Source organism: Ahaetulla prasina, chromosome 9 (genome assembly GCF_028640845.1).
Source record: "Ahaetulla prasina isolate Xishuangbanna chromosome 9, ASM2864084v1, whole genome shotgun sequence".
Classification (NCBI taxonomy): Eukaryota; Metazoa; Chordata; class Lepidosauria; order Squamata; family Colubridae; genus Ahaetulla; species Ahaetulla prasina.
The window spans coordinates 21,977,760-21,999,395 of record NC_080547.1 but is presented as its reverse complement, the minus strand read 5'-3'; the positions used below and the strand labels follow the sequence as shown (position 1 = coordinate 21,999,395).

The 21,636-nt window shown below is 41.6% G+C and overlaps 1 protein-coding gene across 1 annotated transcript in view; it reads right to left on the bottom strand.

Annotated features, from left to right (window-relative positions):
* The window catches only part of KIRREL3 (kirre like nephrin family adhesion molecule 3), a 483,489-nt gene extending 463,312 nt beyond the window's left edge, over positions 1-20,177 (bottom strand). Inside the window, exons 1-2 of the mRNA XM_058194674.1 lie at positions 20,092-20,177; positions 3,146-3,225 (exon numbers count right to left, since the gene is read on the bottom strand). Coding sequence (XP_058050657.1) covers positions 3,146-3,225; positions 20,092-20,177 — 166 coding nt within the window. The remainder of the gene's footprint in view (positions 1-3,145; positions 3,226-20,091) is intronic.
* Between the last annotated feature and the right edge of the window lie 1,459 nt (positions 20,178-21,636).

The window sequence follows — 21,636 nt, the reverse complement described above, 5'->3', positions numbered from 1 at the left end:
TTTTATTGGTTTCGGAGGAGTGAAGAACTTCTCATCTACATGGGAATAATCCTGAGATAAAGACTATTCAGTTCCTGCTATCATCCTCTGCCTTTAGAAATCCCTATCTTATATCGTTACAAATCATAAGTAACATTATTTCTTTTAATCAAAAAATAATTTTCTATAGTCTTTCCCTCATTCCCCAAAGTAATAGTTGGAATATATTTTCATGCTTCCATTTAAAAGACTAAAAAGATGTGGATCACTTTTATGGATATTCACTGACTATTGAGAAGGTGGATACCTCACATTCAACTACCCAAGTTAAGGATATCAAGACCAAGTTTATGTCAACAGTCTTAACTTCTTTTTTTAATCAAACTTTTCTGCTACTGGTTTTGTTAATTAACTTTTAAAAAGTATTACTTTATTTCTGATGTAAGCTCTTTCTTTAAATGTTACTACCACATGGTTCGTTTTTATTCCCATCATGCCACTACAGCATACACTAGGTTACTGCTTTTAAAAACCGCTTCCATGATGCTGTTGTGTCAGCTGAGAATACAGCAAAGAAATCACTTCCAGAATTAATTTCATTTGGCACCTTAATATCCTAGTGTAGACCTTTCCTGCATGGCAAATGAAGATTAACAGATTTACAGATTTACAGATTTACAGAGTTGGAAGTGACCTTGTATAGGTCATCTAGTCCACCCCCCCCAGCCCAAGCAGGAGACCCTACACCATTTCTGACAGATGGCAGTCCAGTCTCTTCTTGAAAGCTTCTTCTGATGAAGCTCCCACAACTTCTGAAGGCAACTTCTGTTCCATTGGTTGATTGTTCTCACTGTCAGAAAATTTCTCCTTATTTCCAGGTTGAATCTCTCCTTGACCAGTTTCCATCCATTATTCCTTGTTTGGCCTTTAGGTGCTTTGGAAAATAGCTTGACCCTCCTCCTCTCTGGGGCAGCCCCTCAAATATAGGAAGACTGCTACACCGCCTTTGAAATGATCTGAGTTTAACTCATAAAATCCTCTATTACAATGTCCTTCCTGTCAAAGACAACTTCAGCTTCAATCGCAACAATACACGAGCACACAATAGATTTAAGCTTACTGTCAACCGCTCCAATCTTGATTGCAGAAAATATGACTTCAGTAACAGAGTTGTTAATGCTTGGAATACACTACCTGACTCTTCTGGTCTCTTCCCAAAATCCCCAAAGATTTAACCAAAAACTGTCTACTGCTGACCTCACCTCATTCCTAAGAGGTCTGTAAGGGGCGTGCATAAGAGCGCAATTACTGCAGGTTCGAGCCCGGCCCAAGGTTGACTCAGCCTTCCATCCTTTATAAGGTAGGTAAAATGAGGACCCAGATTGTTGGGGGGGCAATAAGTTGACTTTGTAAAAATATACAAATAGAATGAGACTATTGCCTTATACACTGTAAGCCGCCCTGAGTCTTCGGAGAAGGGCGGGGTATAAATGTAAAAAAAAAAAAAAAAAAAAGAGTACCTACCGTTCCTATTGTTTCCTTTAGTTATATCCAATTAATATAGTTATTACATACTCATACTTATATATATGCTTATATATTGTATAGCAATTTCATGCTTATGCTTATATATACTGTGTGACAAAATGAATGAATGAATGAATGAATGAATGAATAAATAAATAAATAAATAAATAAATAAATAAATAAATAAATAAATAAATAAATAAATAAATAAATAAATGTCTCCCCTGGTCCTTCTCTTCACTGAAGCTGCACTGAAGAATCTGAAACCCTATGACTCTTGTCTATCCAGGGTGCCACTCTTCCGCAGAAGAAGATAAATTTACATTTGACCAAAAGCAGTTATGCCTCAAACATGCATCCACACATGGGGATATACCCTGTTCTGACCATTCCCTTGAGGGTTGCTTTGTCCTTTCGCTGTTATATTTTCAATGCCTGAAATAAAATCCCCATTAGCTCCACATAATGAACTTTGACTAGCTGAAACAATGGAGTCCAATCTTGGGAAAAATTTGGGCTTGGATTACTGTTAAACAGACTGTGACTGTAACCTTCAGCAATGAAGGTCGGCAGCGGCCAGAGGAAGATGTGATTTGCTGCCATTTATGCCTTGATAGGAAAGTGATGGAGGGTGTAATTGCTGCCAGTTGCTAGGCTCCTTCCTACATCCAAGAAATTAAAGTCAGGCAAAGTCACGGAAAGCAAAGCCTTTCCCTGCCCAGTTCTTTGCAGGATTTATCGCACTAAAGGGGGGGAGGGATTCAAAGGTACAGCTTGGTGGCGTGGTTAATGCACTAGACTAGGCTAAAAACTGGGTGACCGTGAATTCTAGTCCGGCGTTAGGCACCAAGACAGGTGGGAGGCCATTCACTCTCAGCTCTAGGAAAGAGACAAGGGCAAACCGCTGTGTGGGAGCTAATTTGCAGTGGCTCAAAGGTGACATAAAAATTGAAGGAGGGAGGGAGGGAGGGAGGGAAGGAGGGAGGGAGGGAAATGAAGGAAGGAAGGAAGGAGGGGAGGGAGGGAGGGAGGGAAGGGAGGAAGGGAGGAAAGGAAGGAAGGAAGGAAGGAAGGAAGGAAGGAAGGAGAGGAGGAGGAAATGAAGGAAGGAAGGAGGAGGGAGGGAGGGAGGAAAGGAAGGAGGAAAGGAAGGAAGGGAGGAAGGAAGGAAGGAAGGAAGGAAGGAAGGAAGGAGAAGGAGGGAGGGAAATGAAGGAAGGAAGGAGGGAGGGGAGGGAGGGAGGGAGGGAGGGAAGGCAGGCAGGCAGGCAGGCAGGAAGGAAGGAAGGAAGGAAGGAAGGAGAGGGAGGGAGGCTGATTCAGATCTACACAATCAAGATCACGAGAAGAGACCAAGGATGTGAATTGAAAGTCGTGTGTGTGTGTGTGTGTGTGTTTATAGGTTTTCACGGGTATAGGTATGTAGGTTTTGGCTTATTCGGGTCTTTTCCCGTGTAAGGTTGAAAGTACACGGGAAAAGACCCGAATATGCCAAAACCTACATACCTTTACCCGTAAACACCTACGAAAATATCTCAACCATCTGAGTGAATAGTTGCTAAAAAGAAGTGATGTCTATTGATGTCTATCTTCCAAACTGCCAGAAATATAGGACAATATAATAGCATGTGGAAATCACCTTGAGAGACAGGAGGAAGACACGCAGAGTAGACAATGGTCAAATATGCAGCTGCTGAATCTGAAGAAGGAATGGAGGGCCTGGCAAAGGCCCCAATTAGAATCAGTAAAAAAAAAAAAACAACAACAAACAAATTAACAAAAAAACACGCTTCCGTTGTTTTCTTTGTGGGTATTATCCAATGTTTCACCATTGGTTAGCAGTGGTTGCCAGCACAGTCCGATTAGTTTTGCCGCTGATTTCTTAGATGAGTAGAACGCTTACGTTTATGTATTATAAGGACTACTTTCAGTCCTATTGGGTGGAGCAACATTTGTGATTTTGGCACTAATATCTGCTAAAGAATCTAATGAAAGCATCTGGGAAGAGGCTCTTTATGGTTTGAAACAAGGATCCATATATGGAAGGAACACTCTGGTTGTCTCAGCATTAGAATCAAAATCCAACTGGCCATACAGGGGATTAAGGAGACAGGAAGATGGGGTTTGGTTGTCAGGGTGAAGGGACCATTTCCCCTCCTGCCAAGAAACCAGGTTAGCTATTTATTTGATTATCATAGAGAGCACCAGCAAACAGGAAAAAGACGACTATCTCGGTAGCATTAAAACAAAATAAATATTCATTGGAGCAAATAGTTCTCTCTTCGGGTGCATCCAACATTCCGTGTTCAAAACAGTGCAAAAAAAATTGCAGGCCTTGATACCAAAGTGCCAAGTGGAAGATAGAGCGAATCCTAATAATTCACAATACTTAATAACACAGCCCCACACATATTATTAAGCAACCAACAGCACTGATCCTGAAAAGAGGCCTTTGTCATTCCAGACAGCATCCAAGCAAGAGAGGTCGTCAATAGTTATAACTATCATCATCCTTCCATCTCTGAATCTAATTGCTTTCAAGATCATGACAATATAATGCTCTTCTAAGGAAAATGGGAATGTATTTACAGAATGTTTTCTGTAACCATAGACCTTATTATTGTATAGTACTGCTTTCCCTGGGTATTCATTTTCACTGCTGCTTACAACAAAGGAGTGAAATTGTACAGGCTGATTTATGTGTATCGTTTGAAAGACTTGTATCTTGTCTTCATAACCCATTGTGCTTCTTATAAGATGGGATGTGTCATTTTAGAAATGAAGACACTACTGAACCTTATTTGCAGTTAGAGAAACTGCTAGGTGGCTCAGTGCAGGGGTGGAATCCAGCAAGTTCTGACAGGTTCTGGGGAACCGGTAGCGGAAATTTTGAGCAGTTTTGGAGAACCGGTAGCAGAAATTTTGAGCAGTCCTGGAGAACCGGTAGCGGAAATTTTGAGCAATCCTGGAGAATGGTAGCAGAAATGTTGAGCAGTTCGGAGAACTGGTAGCGGAAATTAGATTAAGATTAAGGGCCTGGAGACTAAAACATATGAAGAACAGTTGCAGGAATTGGGTATGGCTAATCTAGAGAAAAGAAGGACTAGGGGTGACATGATAGCAGTATTCCAGTATTGGAGGGGCTACCACAAAGAAGAGGGGGGTCAACTTGTTTTCCAAAGCCACCAAAAGGCAAGGCAAGAAACAATAGGTGGAAACTAATGAGAAACTTCCTAACAGTGAGAACAATTACTATAACCGGTTCAGAAGTTGTGGGTGCTTCATCACTGCAAGTTTTTCAGAAGAGACTGGACAGCCACATGTCTGAAATGGTATAGTGTCTCCTGCTTAAGCAGGGGGTTGGACTAGAAGACCTCCAAGGTCCCTTCCAACTCTATTCTGATTCCAAACCTCAGTCTAAGTGTTCTAACTTTCCGTTTCTTTAGCCTGTTCATGCTAAAGGGAACCAGTTCATGAATAGCAAAGTCTGAAAACTATACCGATCCCCACAAAGCAGGAAGGTGAAGAAAAGCAAATTAAATAAATATCCAATTCATTTCTGAAGCTATTGAATATTGAATTACTTAAGTCTGTGTTTATTCAACCAATACTAATAATTGGTTTAAAGTCAAAGTGTGGGAAAGTTTCCCTAATACAAATTCATGGTTTCATATTTATGTATGCGTATATATTATATCATCCTTCTACCCTTTTGAGAATTAAGGCAGCATGAATGATGAATGGGTGTCACTCCTCATTTAATCCTCCTATCAACTTTGGGAATTAAGCCGGAGCTCTGTGGTCAAGTGGGGCCTTGAATTAGGATTGACCTATTCCAGGTCAGCAACTTAAACACTACACTACGTGATGTTGAAAGAATGTAGGGACTCAAATGCCAAGAATTTGCCATTCGTTTTGACACTTAAGTACGATACAACCATACACTTGCTGTATACACAGGTAGTCCTTGACTAACAACGACAATTGGGACTGGAACTCCTGCTGTTAAGCAAAGTACTTAAGTGAATCCAGAGGTGGTATTCAGCAGGTTCTGACCAGTTCTGGAGAACCGGTAGTGGAAATTTTGAGTTGTTCAGAGAACCAGTAGATACCACCTCTGACTGGCCCTGCCTTCATCTATTTTCTGCTTCCCGAGTCCCAGATGATCGGGAGGAAATGGAGATTTTGCAGTAACCTTCCCCTGGAGTGGGGATGGAATGGAGATTTTTCCTTCCCCTGCCACGCCCACCAAGCCATGCCATGCCTACCAAGTCACGCCCACAGAACCAGTAGTAAAAAAATTTGAATTCCACCACTGAATCTTACTCAATTTTACAGAATAACATAGTTGGAAGGGACCTTGGAGGTTTTTTAGTTCACCCCCTGCTCAGGCAAGAAATCCCATACCATTTGGGACAAATAATTGTCCAAATCTCTTTTGAAGAAAAAAAAACATCCCATGTTGGAGCACCCACAGCTTCTGGAGGCAAGTCATTCCACTGATTAATTGTTCTAACTGTCAGGAAATTTCCCCTTAATTCTAGGTTAGTCTTCTTGATTGGTTTCCATCCATTGCTTCTTGTCCTGCCTTCAGGTGCTTTGGAGAATAGTTTGACTCTCTCTTTGTGGCAGCCCCTTAGATATTGGAACACTGCTATCCTGTCACTCCCTGTCCTCCTTTTCTTTAAACTAGACGTACCCAATTCCTGCAACTGTTCTTCATATGTTTTAGCCTCCAGTCCCCTAATCGTCACAACCTTTATTGATATGGTTGTTTGACTTGCTGTGAATCACCAAGGTTGTTACACAAATCAGATTTTCTCCTCGGCTTTGCTTGTTGGAAAGTGACTAAGAACAGGGGTGTCCAAACTTGGCCCCTTGAAGAGTGGTGGACTTCAATTCCCAGAATTCCCCAGCCAGCATGAACTATAAATATGAGCAAGTTGCTGGCTGGGGAATTCTGGGAGTTGAAGTCCACCACTCTTCAAGGGGCCAAGTTTGGACATCCTTGGACTAAGAAGATGCTGCAACCATTGTAAATACATGCTCTGGTTGCCCAGGTGCCTGAATTTTGACCACATGACCATGGGAACTCTGTGACCATCCTAAACTGGTGGATAGATTGTAAACTACTCTTTTTTGTTTAGCACTGTCATGATTTCAAATACTCATTAAACAAATAGTTTATAGTTTACTTTATTGTCATTGCACATGGTAGAAAGAAATTAAATGCCGTCTTCAGTGTAATTATAACTATAAAAATAAATACACAAACACACATCCTTTACATTCTATATAATTGAAATTGAAAACCTGGTATTGCACTATACCGTAGAATTCAATATAATTACTGCCCTGGGATAGAAACTGTTTTTCAGCCTATTTGTCCTTTTTTTTATTGACCTGTACCGTCTGCCAGATGGTAATAGTTCAAAAAAAAAAAAAAAGGGCGCTCAGAATGAGATGGATCTTTAACAATGTTTTAAACTTTCTTAAGGCAGCGGGAGCTATCAAGGTCTTCCAAGGAGAGGAGAGGGCAACAACCAATATTCCTCTGAGCAATGACATTGACCCTCTGGAGTGCTGTCCAGTGGTGAAATCTGAACTGGTTTACTACCGGTTTACTACCGGTTTGCTGGCTGTGCATGCGCGCTGTATGTGTGCATGCATAGTGCGCACCATGCACCAAATGCGAGGTGCACACGTACGTAGTGAATGCCAAAAGGAGGCAAGGGGTAAGTAGAACAGCGAGTGGGGGGCGGTGATCAGATGTGGTGCGGGATCTTTTTTTTTTTACTTTTAAAAACATTTTTTTTTCAACCTATTTGGCCGAATAGATTGTAAAAAATGCTTTTAAAAGTAAAAAAAAAGAGGCTCTGATGATCAGGCAGCTCAGCTGTGATCATCAGAGCCTTTTTTTTAACCTTTTAAAAGCATTTTTTAAAAGAAGGGGCAAGCGGGCAAGCGACCGGGCGATTGGGTGGACCTGGGCGGGGGGAGGGGGGGCAGAGATTTTTGCTACCGGTTCTCCGAACCACCTGCCACCATCACTACCGGATCAGCCGATCCGGTCTGATCCAGGAGCATTTCACTCCTGGTCCGGTCTTATCTGCCACTGTGCAATTGGCAAACCATACACAGGTGCAGTAAGTTAGAATCCTCTCTATGGTGCAGCGGTAGAAGGCCACCAGCCGTTTTAAATGCTTGTAAATCGAGGATTATCTGTAGATGGGGATATAATCTGAAGATTCGGCCACATGTATATTCTGTGTGCAGTGCATTTTAACCACCTGCATCCAAATGTGTTTAGTGTTTCACTGCAAATCTTCCCATCAATTGGGTGAAACCAGGAGGGAAGGGAAGGAGCTAAGATCACGTACCTTTATCTGCTCCATACAGGTAGGATTTTAAAATGATTGAAGGAGGCTACATAATGGATGTGGGAGAAAGGAGAATAGTAAATCATCGGATGAGAAACTAATCCAGTTTTAAAATGGCAGAGTTTGGATGCGGTAGAAGTGATAGACAAGTTCAGGGTCACAGACTCCCCGTTTCCAGGCTGTTTACTGATTCCCCAATTGTCTTGTGAGCATCTACCCATCAGCTTGGTGGGTAATTTACTGATTCATTAGTCACCCCTGACTTATCCAGCCATTGTTAACTAACGAAGTCAGAAATTACCTTTATTTTTGTTCTGTTATCAGGAGTTTGCAGGGCCCTTCCTGGTTTCTACTTCAGTTGTTCTCCGTCAGACCAGAGAACGTGGGCAAGCCGCAATCGGCAGGAGCCGCGACGCAGGCTTGAATGTCGAGAAAGAGAGAAGAGAACGAGAGGAAGTGCCGCAGCAGAGGCGCCACAAAAGTGTGCCAAGGCAGCACAGATGGCCAGCCAAGCATCCAAAGGCTTATTCCAGCACACTTGCCTCTTTCTGAACAGCGACTGTATTGTCATCATACACCAACAAGCAGGACGGTCCCAAATTCCTACAATCAAAGCTCTTCTGTGCAAGACCTGGCAAACCTGTGAGGACGCAACGTGCCAAAACTAGAAGAATAATGAGTCTTCCAGATGGGAGGAATTTGATGTTATGGTGAAGACAAACGCAGAGAGGTGGAAAGATCTGTGACGTTCCGTAGAGCATTCCAGCTCATTAAAACAAAAAAAGTCAGAAATTTAAAACAGATAAAATAAAAAGAAGAAAACATGTAATGTCCCTCATCCTCACTGAGGCATGGGAAGAATATTTTTTTTTGCAAAAGCATTCTCCTTAGATGAGACAGATGGGGAGTAGAATTTGTTCTGGTTACTCTCCCTCCCTCCCTCCCTCTCCCTCTCTCCCTCCTTCTCCTTCTCCCTCTCCCGCTCCCTGCATCAATAAAACTAATTCGAACTTCAGAAAAAAGTGCATAAACCAGAATACAATTATCATTTAGCATTTCCGTTTCTCAAAATTCTGCATTATATGCTTTTTTAAAAAAAAATCACAGAAATAGCAACACTATTTATATTGCAAGGAATATAAATCCTTCCATTCACCACTATCTTGTCAGAGCTGAAGTAGCTTCTTGGATGAGAAGCGAAATATCTTCAAAGGAAAAAAAAAAACAAGAAAGTTCAGTTGTTTCCTGAAAAAGCACCTTTGGGACAACCATGACCTGGAGGATTGAGAATTTCTACAGTCTTTTGTAATTCCTTGATTGTTTCCTGCGTGTTTTTCCTAGTACTAATCCCTGCTTATCTAGTGTGTCTGCTGGGGAGGCTGTGTTCTGGCCTTTTTGTTCCATTCTTATATTTTTTATTGTCTCTTTTGAATGATCTGTAAATATGATTTATCTCCATGTTACTTAGAGATGTAGTATGGTGTGTTAACATGATTTATCTCTTACGTCATCTAGTTTATCACTAGTCAGCTTGGTTAATGAAACATTTGCAAGCAAACAATCAGGCTTCCAGAGCTCCAAGGACTCCATAGTTCAACTCTGAGCTACAGATGTTATCTTTTATTAGAAATAGTGTAATAAAAATGACATATATTAGAGCAATCTTCCCACATCTAACACCCATCTGTACATCTGTATTGACACAGCATGTCCAACAATATATACTTTCACTTTCAAGAAGCTGTTCTCTATTATATGACCCCCATCATTCTTCCAGTAGTTTGAACTGGAAGTTCTGAGTATAGATTTAAACACATAATCTCTGATGCAGGACTTTCCAACCTTGGCAACTTTAAGACTTGTGGACTTCAACTCCCAGAGTTCCTCAGCCAGCAAAGCTGGCTGAGAAATTCTGGGAGTTGAAGTCCACAAGTCTTAAAGTTGCTAAGGTTGGAGACCCTTGCTCTAATGGATAGGAGATATAACTGGAAAGAAGCCAACAGTGCAAGGACAGTCTTCAGTGGAGGTCAAAGCCCAAGACCTTAGAAGATGATTGAAGCCACTACACCTTTTCTGCTGCATGTCCAAGCCGTGTCCCAAATAGTTCAACCTTATTCCGATTCAGGCTCTTGTTAAAGACCAACAGGATAAGTGAAAAGATAGGGGATTTTTTTTTAAAAAAATCTTTTTTCTTGGCAGCGTTTCAGCAACATGACATAGAGGCTGCCCTCTTGCAAAGGCCCATAGCTCCAATTCACAATTACTGATATGAAGGGAAGCAGGCCTTGGGGTAATTTTTCTAAATCTCCTTGAACAATGCAATAGCATTGACAGGCGGCGTTCAGCTGCGAAGCCAAGCTCGTTTGCTTCCAGAGAGGGTTCTCTTTCTTTTTTTCTTTTTTTTTTCAAACTGGTATAAAAAGAAAGGCATGAATAAATTGTGATTTATGGGATGTCAAAATCACTGGGCTGCTTCCCCCCCCTTCCTCGTATACCATACTCAATATATTCTCTCTGCTCCTCAAACAACTGGTTGCAGGTTGCAGATGGGGGTGGGTGTGATTCCTTTGAGAATAGAATCTTAAATAGCTGGGCTTAAAGGGGGAGACAAGGAACAGTGGTGGCAAAAGAGGATAGAGGGAGAGGAAATAAAGGAAGACTCTAGTGCTGCTTTATCCTGGCCAGATGGTATAAAAGCTAATAGGGAAATTGTTTAAGTCAACCAGACTTTTAGAAACTGCAAATAGAGCAGCATGTGTAGAGGGCAGAGGGAATGGCCTTGCAGGACAAGAGAGAAGACTGCTAACAAGACAAAGGACGGATAAGACGAGTTGAACCCAGGCCAAAAAACAAAACAAAACACCACAAGATAACATCTCGGTCAAGTCCCTCCCTAGTTCACACAAAGAGAAAATGAGGAAGGGGGAAGCACAGTTCAGCGGGATCTGCAAATATCGCAGTATTGTTCCATTTCTTTATTTTTTGTGAACAGCCTCTGCCTATTCTCTCTCTCGGCCTGAGAACGAGTGGATGGACTGCCCACCATCAAACGGTTCCCAAACCATCCAAACACCTTGCTATTGGATACTGGTGACTGGACCAAGAGAAGAGGGTGGGGGGGGTGGACCAGGAGGGAAGGAAAAATCTGGTGCTTTGTGCAGGAATTCTTCAGATCCTGCCTTACTTTTTACAAGAAGAGTTCTTCACTCCTCTGAAAACAACAAAATACCTTATCCCACCAGACTTGAAATCCTAGGCTTAGAAAACTTAGAACTCCGTCATCTTCGACAAGACCTAAGTTTAACTCATAGAATCATCTATTGTAATGTCCTTCCTGTTAAAGACTACTTCAGCTTTAATTGCAATAATACGAGAGCAACCAATAGATTTAAACTTAATGTTAACCGCTTTAATCTGCAATTTTTAATTGCAGAAAATATGACTTCTGTAACAGAATCATCAGCTCTTGTAACACATTACCTGACTCTGTGGTCTCTTCCCATAATCCCAAAAACTTTAACCAAAAACTTTCTACTATTGACCTCACCCCATTCCTAAGAGGACCATAAGGGGCGTGCATAAGAGCACAAAAGTGCCTACCGTTCCTGTCCTATTTTCTTTTTCTTCTTATATATATATATATATGCTTATATTTCCTTATATTTCCTCATATATATGTTTATATATTGTATAATCTTTTTGTGTGATGCTTATGTATATTGTTGTGACAAAATAAATAAATAAATAAATAAATAAATACTTGCAACCATTCAACTCTAATAAAAGTACCTATTACTTCAACTAAATGGAGTTAAGGGTCGTTCTTTCCTAGAGTTAGATTTGGGGCAGGTCTGATACACAATCACTAGGTCTATAATGAACGGTGTGTGTGTGTGTTTTGTTAACATGGTTAGTGAGTGTTCTCATAAGTGGCAGATGTTAGCAGTGTGAACCGCCTACCTCTAAATAAATTTTTAAAAGTCCTAGCATAATTGGGAAAAGTTTCTTTGTTCTGTTATATGTAGGGGGTCAAAATTTCCCCGCTGTATCATGTCTATAAACTTAAATGTGCCTTTATTGCATGGGAATTGTTTTAATGAAATTTCATTGAATGTTCATTCCCTGTCCTTGGAGTGGTGCAGGTACCCCCGTTAACCTGATTTTATTTGCCTGTAGGACTTTAACGATAAACGGTGCTCTCTCTCTAGCAGCTGAGCTCTGATAATAAGAAGGGCTATAAAAAGGTGCCTGCTCTTCAACTCAATGGTCACTATATAATAGAATTATCAGCAGCAACTTGAATTGCTGACAGATCTCCATTTCTTTCAACACCGGGGAGCTGGTGGTCTCATCTGAATTAACTATCCATTCGGCTTTGTTTTTAATTAAGCTCATATCGTGTTTCTGAAAGGTCATGGATGAGTTAGTCCTTGTTTGAGACTAATCTAGAGAGATTTCCAAACTCAGCATTTCATGGCAAGACACAAGCCCACTCAGACGCCAAGAGACTGGAGAGCAAAAATATTAAGAGCAAAGGTGTGTCAAAAGAGCCACCTTTAGACTGCTGGATCCCTGTTTATTTGGCTTGTAAGAGAATCCCACTCAACTTGGTCAAGTGCCTTTTTCTTGGTCCACCATTTATGGAATGATGATTGCTTTGGTGATTAAGTTGGGAAAAAAAAGAATCTCTCTCTCTCTTTTTAAGTACAGAACAATATTTTATAGTGTGAGTCAATTCCTGATCTTTTTTCTTACTGGTTTGGTAAACAAGATAGAAATTAGCACTAGAAATTTCTGATCTTTAAACAATTAATGAATGAGAAGAGAAATGAGAAAAAAAAAGGGAAAGGGATATTGCTGCTAATGCAGTTATTGTATCTTACAATTATTCTTTGATTTGTAGATCACTTTGTAAGGGTATTGCCATGCACACCAGAACAACTAGACACAAGAACAGTTTTTTTTCTCCGAAGGCCATCACTCTGCTAAACAAATAATTCCCTCAACACTGTCAAACTATTGACTAAATCTGCACTACTATTAATCTTCTCATCGTTCCCATCACCCATCTCCTTCCACTTATGACTGTATGACTGTAACTTTGTTGCTGGTAATCCTTATGATTTATATTGATATATTGACCATCATTTGTGTTGTAAATGTTGTACCTTTTTTTAAAAATTTGCATTTATATCCCACCCTTCTCCTAAGACTCAGGGCGGCTTACACTATGTCAAGCAATAGTCTTCATCCTATTTGTATATTTATATACAAAGTCAACTTATTGCCCCCAACAATCTGGGTCCTCATTTTACTTACCTTATAAAGGATGGAAGGCTGAGTCAACCTTGGGCCTGGTGGGGCTTGAACCTGCAGTAATTGCAAGCAGCTGCTGTTAATAACAGACTGTCTTACCAGTCTGAGCCACAGAGGCCCATACCTTGATGAAGGTATCTTTTTTTTAATGTACACTGAGAGCATATGCACCAAGACAAATTCCTTGTGTGTCCAATCACACTTGGCCAATAAAAAATTCTATTCTATTTTATTCTAAAAAAAGATTTTTTTAAAAAAAATCAATCAATAATAATAAATAAAACAATATTTGTTTAAGAAAATTTACATGGCCACTCAACTCACTCTTGGTGACTCCAAGTGGCTTTCAAGGGTAAAACTCAATACAAAAAGCAACAATACTCCCATTCCCCCTGGTGACAACAATCAAAGAAACCACTTGATGAACATCCTATCATTGTGGGGTCCTTAGGCCCATTGGTAGAACCATGCCTTCACCCTGTTTTCATGTTAACTTTGTTCCCTTTCTTTCTTTCTTTTTTTATTTGCATTTATATCCCACCCTTGTCCGAAGACTCAGGGCAGCTTACACTATGTCAAGCAATAGTCTTCATCCATTTGTATATTATATACAGTGTCAACTTTTATTGCCCCCAACAATCTGGGTCCTCATTTTACCTACCTTATAAAGGATGGAAGGCTGAGTCAACCTTGGGCCTAGTGGGGCTTGAACTTGCAGTAATTGCAAGCAGCTGCTGTTAATAACAGACTGTCTTAGCAGTCTGAGCCACAGAGGCCCATACCTTGATGAAGGTATCTTTTTTTTAATGTACACTGAGAGCATATGCACCAAGACAAATTCCTTGTGTGTCCAATCACACTTGGCCAATAAAAAATTCTATTCTATTTTATTCTAAAAAAAGATTTTTTTAAAAAAAATCAATCAATAATAATAAATAAAACAATATTTGTTTAAGAAAATTTACATGGCCACTCAACTCACTCTTGGTGACTCCAAGTGGCTTTCAAGGGTAAAACTCAATACAAAAAGCAACAATACTCCCATTCCCCCTGGTGACAACAATCAAAGAAACCACTTGATGAACATCCTATCATTGTGGGGTCCTTAGGCCCATTGGTAGAACCATGCCTTCACCCTGTTTTCATGTTAACTTTGTTCCCTTTCTTTCTTTCTTTTTTTATTTGCATTTATATCCCACCCTTGTCCGAAGACTCAGGGCAGCTTACACTATGTCAAGCAATAGTCTTCATCCATTTGTATATTATATACAGTGTCAACTTTTATTGCCCCCAACAATCTGGGTCCTCATTTTACCTACCTTATAAAGGATGGAAGGCTGAGTCAACCTTGGGCCTAGTGGGGCTTGAACTTGCAGTAATTGCAAGCAGCTGCTGTTAATAACAGACTGTCTTAGCAGTCTGAGCCACTCAAGGACCCTTTCACACTGGAACAAAGTTCAGCATCTTTTTCTCCTCATTTTTATTCTAGCTCTAACAAAAACCGAGTAGACATTCAAAGAAGGATTCAGAACGATTCTGTTATTTTCCAGAGTCGGCTAAATTTCCATAATTGAGGTGTCAAGTGATCAGCCTGAGTTTCTCGAGTTTGTTTTAACCATCAATTTTACAAGCCAATATTAAGAAAAACTATTGTCAGGAAATTATTATTTGCCTAGCTAGTTGGCCAGGCAATATATAAACTAACTATGTATGTTTGCAGTAAGAAAGGCATGATATTGCTTTAAGGCTGTGCTGCATCATGCAAGCATCCTGATTGGTTGAGCTCTGTAGCCAATGTATAAAAAGCCACTAAATTATGGCTTGTGGGGAATCTACAGGGACGCTACAGCATTGTAACCTAATGACATGCCGCAACTGTGTATGTGAGCTTTATGATCGTTGTTTGATCATGGCTAGTTACTGATTCCTCAAGATACTGACTGTTGTGAATTGAACTGTGTTTTGCCGAACTGAAAGAAGACTTGGTAAGAAGACTTTGTAACATGCCTGACTGGCTTTATATGTGTATGGACACATATAGGATTGTTTTTGGACTATGTCTTTGCCTTTTCCCTAAAAGTAAAGGACTATCAAACCCCAGTTTGTCTGCAAGTGACTGTTATTGTATACAACCAGTCTCAGTCGTTTTCATGCCTAGGGTACTCTGCTCAACAGTCCACAACCTTGGTTGTGAACCCAGATTACTCTTAACAACTATACTCAGCCAATAACTTGGGGGGGGGGGGGAAAGCCACACCATGCTTCATTAATTCCTCCTATATAAAATATAAAATCTCTTCAAACAAATAGCTGGCTTAGAACTCAGCTATCTCATCTGTTTGCAGTTCTCGGAACACTTCCAGAAAATTCTTGGCAAAATACAATATACGTTAATAAATGCATTTAAATATGTATATTGATGGGAAGTGTATATTTAAATAGTACTTTGTGATGGTGTTGGTAGCAATCTTGCTGGGAACGTGGGAGCTGCTGCTTTAAGATCCCTTCCTGCGCTAGAAAATGTCTTATGTGGCGTCACTTCAATGCATTTGTGGAAAACTGAAATGGAACCTCACAAATGCAGTAGCTTGATTTGTAGGACATGGGACAAATGACAAGGGTCTTGTTCTGTCCTCCTTTGCCTCCGTCCCAGTGATGGCTTAATTAGCCGGCACTATCAGTTCTGGCAGCAGAATAGCCAGAGTCTGCCAAGAGCCCTCGTTATCTTCCACGACACTGGTAAGTCACCCAGGAACAAACTTCAGCTCTTAGTCAATCAGTGGATTTGCCTGTTACAAAGAGACACAGCAGCTCTCGCTGCCTTTTATATCCTGTGGGGTATGGCTCCATGACTCAGCACTTCCTAGGCCTGCCCCACCCTTGCTTCTGTTATTCCCTCCTCTCCTGCCTACGAAACCTAGGGTCCAACTAATCCTGATTGCCGTCAGCTGGGTCTGAAGGTGTGGCCTGGGGGGAAAGAGTCAGGAGATGGAGGCCTCGTTATCTCTTCCACCTGGCCTGTTTCTGGCTCCTGGAGCTGAGCCAGGGAAGCCGGTGCTCCCAAGGTAAGTCCTGACAGCCCCTCCCCCTCACTTTCCAAGTCACTTTCTGGCAGCAGGCCCAGCTCCAAGTCACTTTCTGGCAGGAGATCGGCTTGGGGGGCGCAGACACAACAGGTCTTGTTTAGGCACTGGAGCTCTACAAAAAGCTAATTTCCTTTATTTTAGACACCGAATTGATCCTGGAATATGAGAAATGTAGTTCTTTTTCTACAGGCATTAACTCTGCTCGGGCCAATCAGTATTCATAGAAAAGTTATTGCATAATTCTGAGGTAAATATAGTATGCCTGTTAGAAAAGAATATTAGTAGCTCAGGGTTGAACTGCAGAGTCCTTGGTGCTCTCTGAGCTTGCTTGTTTTCTTGCAGATGTTTCATTACCCAAACTAGGTAACATCATCAGTGCTAGAAAGGAGAGGGGGTTTGTTCTCATTTTTACATATTAGTTAGGCTTGTGAGATGTGTGAATGTTTTTGGTGAATCCTTGATTGTCAAAAAGCCCAAAAGGAAGTAAAAAGACCAAAACACCTTCTCACCAGTAACCAATACCTAACTGAGCAGAGATTAACACTAAAATAGAATAGAATATAGAAAAGAAAATATGGAATAGGAATAGGAATAGGAATAGGAATAGGAATAGGAATAGGAATAGAATAGAATAGAATAGAATAGAATAGAATAGAATAGAATAGAATAGAATAGAATAGAATAGAATAGAATCTGGAAGGGACCTTGGAGGTCTTCTAGTCCAGCCCACTGTTCAAGCAGGAGAACCTATGCCATTTCAGATAAGTGGCTGTCTAGTCTCTTAAAAACTTCCAGTGATGGAGCACCCATGATTTCTGAAGGCAAGCGGTTCCACTGGTTAATTGTCCTCACTCTCAGGAAGTTTCTCCTCAATTCCAGGTTGCCAACACTGACAGGGCAAGCCACTGGTATGTAAAAATGAGAGCAAACCAGGGGTGAAATCCAGCAGGTTCTGACAGGTTCTGGAGAACCATAGCAGAAATTTTGAGCAGTTCGGTGAACCGGTAGCGGAAATTTTGAGTAGTTTTGAGAACCGGCAAATATCACCTCTGGCTGGCCCCAGAGTGGGGTGGGAATGGAGATTTTGCAATATCCTTCCCCTGTCATGCCCACCAAGCCACACAATGTCCACCATGCCACACTCACAGAACCGATAGTAAAAAAATTTGGATTTCACCACTGTAGCAAACCCTACTCCCTTCGAGCACTGATGATGTTACCTAGTTTGGTAATGAAACATCTGCAAGATGTTTCACCTGCTGTTAATCCCCCTCCTCCTCCTCCTCCTCCTCCTCCTCCTCCTCCTCCTCCTCCATCTCCATTTGGCACTGATGATGTTATCTAGCTTGAACATCCACAAGAAAACAACCAAGCTCAAAGACCACCAAGAACCCCACATACTGTACGCCCTTCAATAGACCTGATAGTTAAAATAAAGAGCAATGCAGGTTATTTATAATGATGTGCTTTTTATCTGAACATAAGTAGGTACACAGGATTGCCTTTTCTCAGATCTATGGATGTCTCAGGTGCCTCTTCATTCCGCTTCAATGGATTTAATTTGGCTACTGGGTGAGGATCCAGCTCCTTGGACTAGAAAAAAGGATTCACACAGAAAAGAAGCAGTGATCCCAAGGGACTAGCTTCAGAAATAAAGGTTTCCAGGCTGTTAATCCGGTGATTGTTCACCCAAGACAAATCTAAAACGATTGTGCCTTTTTACATAGCATACCTGGAACCATTGGAGTTGCATTACGAATCCATCTGTTCCATGTTACAACAAAACGATGTTACAACACATCTGAGATAAACCTGCAAAAATCATGGGCAACTAATTGGAAAATAAATAAATATATGAAGCAAACAAATAGGTTTAACTCACAAAACAAATGTATTAGGCAGCTCTGCTCATCTGGGATCTATTACACAGAGCACAGTTAACAATATATTTATTGCTTTTTAAAGATTCTGCTGTATTGCTCCATGTCTGTTTAACTGGCAAGGAATTACATTTACAGTGAGATCCTATACATGTCTACTTGGGAAAAACTCAAATTAAGATAAATGGGGATTCCTCCAAGGTTAAATCCCTATTGTCCCTTGTTTCCTATTTTTTTTTAATGCACTCCAAATAAAAGAGTAAGAAGCTGAAAATTGAGCCAATCCACAAAATGCTACCATTTCACTGCTAACAAATTGGACCACCAAACGGGAGGCAGACAGATTTAACATTAATCATAACATCAGTTGAAGGCAATTAAAGTAACTATAATGTTATTAAAAGACTACAGTAATGTTTAACACACTGCTTCACATATAATAAATAAAAAACATGATCTTACATTACTCAGAAACTTATCCGGTATTGGGAAAGACATCATTGGAAAAGCCCATTTAGCTGGATAAACAATATGCAAATAAGATGCAAGCCTGCAATTCTGTCGAAGGAATTATTCATTTATTATGGGGTTTTAAAAACATAACTCTTTGAGTGTAATTGTCCTGGAATTGATATATTATGGAACTGTTTCGTTCGTTTGCAAATGAATCAGACTGAATTAGTCTCTACATTTTTTTTCCCCAAAAAGAAAAAAATATCTGAGAATCCAAGAGGTGAACATCTCGGAAGAATGATACCAGGAAAGGATATAGACAGAGACTTTGATATTGTGTGAACTTGTGTGTGCACTTGTACATACACAGAGCAATGCAGCCACTTTGTTTTGCAAATGAGACGAAAGTAAGACTGAAGGTGTTGCTTGTCTCCCTACAGCTGCACTGCTGCAATGTGGCTGTGTAGATAATGAGGCATCTGCTTGGTTTGACAGACTTCATCTGTTGCCACTTGCCTGCTGTTGCCAAATTCCCAGCAACCTGTGTTCCACCGAGGCCCCAAAACTGTACACAGACACTTTCCTGTTTTGACCACAATGCTCCCTTTTCCCTCCCCTGCAAAATATCCTTCCTGGATACATTCCAATAATATTGTGTTGGAAGGAGTATACATGATATTTATAGAAATACCATCGAGACCAAGCACAAGTGAAACTGCAAAATAGTGGAATAAGGCATGCACTGACACCTGACCAAAAACGCTCAGATTATGGAGAGGTCTACTTGTCTTTCCTCTGGTCTCCTTAAGCATCCTCCTCCCTGGATAACTCCAGGTCTCATGACTGGAAGGTGGGAGAAACCAGGACCAATGGGACAAACCAGAAGTTGAAACTTGAGGTCAACAAAAACAAAACCACCAGAGAGCAGGAGAAATACACTTCTTAAGAAAAGAGCTATCTAAGAAAGGAAGTTCTGTTAAGAATAGCAGTAGCATTTAGACTTATGTACTACTTCATACTGTGTTTCTCCAAAAAGAAGTCTGGGTCGTATTTTCTTATGGCTAGGCCTTCTTTTTGGAGGGGTCTAATTCCTGAATCAAGGGACACGGTGGCTCAGGGGCTAGGACGTTGAGCTTGTTGATCAAAAGGTCGGCAGTTTGGCGGTTCAAATCCCTAGTGCTGCTGTGTAACGGGGTGAGCTCCTGTTACTTGTCCCAGCTTCTGCCAACCTAGCAGTTTCGAAAGCACGTAAAAATGCAAGTAGAAAAAATAGGGACCACCTTGGTGGGAAGGTAACAGCATTCTGTGCGCCTTTGGCGTTGAGTCATGCCGGCCACATGATCACGGAGACGTCTTCGGACAGCACTGGCTCTTTGGCTTTGAAACGGAGATGAGCACCACTCCCTAGAGTCATCAACGACTAACACGTATGTGCAAGGGGAACCTTTACCTTTTTAATTACTGAATCACCTTGCGGCGGTGGCACCGGCAGCCCCACCCAGCAGGAGCCCGTTGCTGGCCCACTTCTGCTGCCGCTTGCTGCCACTCACACACATCGCCCTGGCTTCCGTTTTGCCTCAGATGCCTGCAAGAAGGCATCTGCAACCAATAACAGCTCTGAACCGATGTGGAGCTGTGTTATTGGCTGCAGATAACAGATGCCGGCAGGCATCTGAAGGTGAAACAGAGAGCAGGGCGATGCGTGCAAGTGGCGGCAAGCGGCCATAGAAGAAGGCAAGGTAGGTGTCAGGGTATGCGAGGTCTGGTAAGTAGGGCAGCTCCATCCCCCATCCCCACCGTAGCTTATTTTTTACCTGTGTGCCTCACCTCACCCCCTGCATCCCGGGGTTGGGAGGGGTCTTAATTAGGACTAATTTTGTAGGTGGGGCTTTATTTGATCGCATGTGCTCAAAAACGCGATAGAGCTTCTTTTCAAGGTGGGTCATCTTTTTGGAGAAACACGGTAGTGCTTTACAACCCTCTCTAAGCAGTTTACAGAGTCAGCCTATTGCCCTCAACAATCTGGGTCCTCATTTTACTGACCTCAGAAAGATGGAAGGCTGAGTCAACCTTGAGCCGGTCAGGTCAGGATTGAACTCCTGGCAGTCAAATTCAGAGTTGGCCTGCAATATTGCATTCTAACCACTATACCACTATTACACAGAAAGTACTGACCCAATCGTAGAGCATGTTAGAAAGGGTCACAAATATAAGTTTAGGAATTAAAAGAAAATCAAGTACTGATCCTCATTCTTTCGAAGGATTGAAAGACTCCCTTATAAGAGAATGTCTTCATTCCTTTATCAGTGAAGCATGTATGTCTTCACTAAGGCAGGGATCACCAACCTTTCGAACCTCAGGGACCACTAAATTCATAACTTTAAATCCCACAGGCCACTAATATGATCTGCCTAATTACCAGCTGGGTGGGCATGGCAAGGTGGTCATGTGACTGGGTGGGCATGGCCAACTTGATGTCACTCATATCAAGGGGTGCCTTGCCAGCCTCTACTTGCTACTCCTAGCCTGTCCACCTAAGCTCCTTAGGGCCCCAACAGGAAGCAGTTGCTGGAGCTAAGCAGCCACCACGAGAAAGAGTTGGCAAAACAGCTCAGTTCAAACTGGATCTGACCGAGAAGGAGGCTCAGCAGAAGCACCTCACTCAGGACTAAGAGCATAGGCTTTCCAAGCAGAGGGAAGACCTGCAGGAGTGCAAGGCCAGGTACCAGGTATGCCTGGAGGCTCAGTGGGCTCATTCAGTTCCAGGCCATGATGCAGTCCCACTGGAACAAGGCCCTCCGACTCTTCGCCACCAGCGGCTCTTCCCTCCAGCCTTTGTCCAAAGCCCCAGCACCAGAAGGCTGAAGCAGACCCCGAGTCGGAATTTCTGCCCCCCTCTGACCAGTACAAAAAGACCCCAAAGGGGGAGACTCTCTGCAGCACTACAAATGTTCATTGCATGTATCTGGCCCAGGGACCGTAGTTTGAGGACCCCTGATTTAGTGCAATATAAAA